Genomic DNA, 2,500 nt, shown 5'->3' with positions numbered 1-2,500 from the left:
CTGCTGGCGGAAAACCATATTCTCGGTCATCAAATGTTTTTTACTTAAGAGTGAATTTTACGTGCAATATATGACAGTGGCAGCACTAATAATGTACGATATTGCTTTGTCCAGCTATCGAGCCAATGGACAAGGGAGCAGATTTTGGAATGTTGGAAACATGCTTGAAAATTGAGGTCATTGAGAACCGTCGCCGGTTTGACAAAATAGTAAGCTACAGGTTCAAATGAAACCGAAAGTTATGCAAACGCTGTTAGGCCGCCAACAATGCATGCTTCATCATTATCATGGACTATATATTGCGCTCTAGCACACTTACTTCAATGCATCCTTTGGCATGCTGCTTAGGACTAAGGAAGAAGGTTCCATCGACTAGCGGGTAGCGGTCAAAGACTAGCATTGGTTCCTCGCATAGGATGCACGCCACGCGGCTCTTGTGTTGTGCGGCCAATGACGACAGAATGAAGAGACGTGTTTCGTCGTTTCCGTGGTTGCCTTCATCTTCGATCTGGAGAGAATGAAAAGTAAAGAAACAATTAATTAAATCGGTAAAATGACATTTGAAACGGCCAAATGGACTTCAATATAACCCAACCATCGGAGATTGGGAAGCAACGAACGATTATAGTGGTAACCGTACACTTCAGAACAAAGATGGACAACTAAGATTGCAAAGAATAGGTAAGTTGTTACCACAGCTCCCTCACAGAGAAAGCATTTGCCAAGAAACGAGAGTTCACTTTTCATTAATACCTTCTCCTCCATGGAAAAGTTTTTCTTCCGTGTGTTCCACGGCCAAACAATGATGGATGCGAGAAGTGGAATAGATAAACTACTTATACCACTCGAGACGCTTGAAGAAGGTACAAAGAGCTCCCTCTGAGACTATTACGCGATGCAAGCTAAAAAAGAACTAATGCCGGAAGTTCTGGCCAATGGAATTCGCGAAGAAATCGACATTCGAAGCAGCTCATTAAAATATGCTGCTCAGTGCTAAGAGACGAAAAGCTGCTTTTCGTACATTGCCATTTCAACGCTTGGTGGTGTGTCTGTTGGAGTAGTTCCGATAAGGTCAGTTTCAACAACCTTGCTTTGAATGATTCTTCGCTTGATGTTCACTAGTAACCTTCCGGTATCGAAGGACAACAAATCTGAACGCGGAAAAGCGTACTGATACATAAATGGACAAGCGGAAAGCGCGACAAAAAGTAGAGTGGCACAAGCAGACCCAGAAAACCGATAAACCTTAAAGACGTGTGTTTGGTGGTTTTCGTCTTGTGGGGCGACCTTACTGCGATGACTTTTGGCTGTCTTTGTGCCCATGTTTGCCGCCGTCCAGACGTGGACATGGCGCGGTATTTTTGTATCTAGTGGCGTGGATTGTCACGAAAAAGCGTCATTAGGAGGCCACCGTCGACCACGCCAAGGGGCGCGCACAAGATCGTGCCGATGCCCGTTGGACCTAGCCACCGCCCTCTGGTGGGAAAGAGCGCATGGTAGACGACCACGACCACGGCGACGACGACGAATTCTCAGCAGCACAAAGTGGATTATTATCAATAACATCATAAATATTGGAATATTTCACCTGTCTACTGCACTGCACCTCCACTACAGAGTGCCATAGACCGAACGATCGATTGCTACAATCAGAACATCGTACGTACCATCGAATTGAGACGTTGGACGGCACGGTATGAGTTTTGCAGTTATTAGTCATCCAACGATGGTCTTACGGTAGTGTTCTTTATTAATGTTTGCTTTTAGTTCGCAAACACTTACCGGGTGCGCTTAGTAGTAACTGCCAACAACCACGACAAAGAGCAATGAAATGAAAATAAAAAAAAACCCTCTGATTCACAAACTTCAGTGAAACGAACCATGGTGCAATTCCTGCTAGTGAAGAATCTTCCAATTTTGTTAAAAAGAAGGACACTTTATTCCCTTCCTTCATTGCTTTCAATGTCAGAGATGTAATAATATTAAACTGAACTAATCTGAAGCGATGCAGTTGAGATAGCGCTGCCACGAGAGCATGCCCCCTAGGAAGCAAAGAAAGATGTTTTCAATTTTCCTCCAATATACACAACAGGTGACCCCATCGAAGGACAAAGAACGTGCGACAAGAACGTTTTTTATGCGTCTGGAAATTGCTATCGTTTGAGGCTCCTACAGTCAGATGCAGGGGCTACTTCCAGCACATTACTTGCTCTGACATCGACCAAAAACTAGAGAAGTACGCCGGAACCAATTCCCACGACTTGCAGCCGTGGCAGACGCTCTTACTACACATACTACCGCATGTCCTGCTACCGATTGAACCTGTAAAATAAAACCAACGATGCTCCCCAACGGGCAAACCCCATGAGCAGTTCTGGCTTTGTGCTAAGAATGCACAGCAATAATAGAAATGATGTTCACCCAATGTACAATGTACGAGGGCTGACTACGGCCAGTGTGCTCTCGGGAGCGTGTACAACGATGCGACCGTAAATGAAAT

General features: G+C 44.8%; 1 protein-coding gene across 1 annotated transcript in view; it reads right to left on the bottom strand.

Annotated features, from left to right (window-relative positions):
* LOC126569099 (headcase protein) overlaps nucleotides 1–2,500 on the bottom strand; it is a 107,671-nt gene that overhangs the window by 1,719 nt on the left and 103,452 nt on the right. Inside the window, exon 3 of the mRNA XM_050225928.1 lies at nucleotides 320–508. Coding sequence (XP_050081885.1) covers nucleotides 320–508 — 189 coding nt within the window. The remainder of the gene's footprint in view (nucleotides 1–319; nucleotides 509–2,500) is intronic.

The sequence above is a fragment of the Anopheles aquasalis genome, chromosome 2, assembly GCF_943734665.1.
Source record: "Anopheles aquasalis chromosome 2, idAnoAquaMG_Q_19, whole genome shotgun sequence".
NCBI classification, from domain to species: domain Eukaryota; kingdom Metazoa; phylum Arthropoda; class Insecta; order Diptera; family Culicidae; genus Anopheles; species Anopheles aquasalis.
This window is presented reverse-complemented; position numbering and strand designations above follow the sequence as displayed.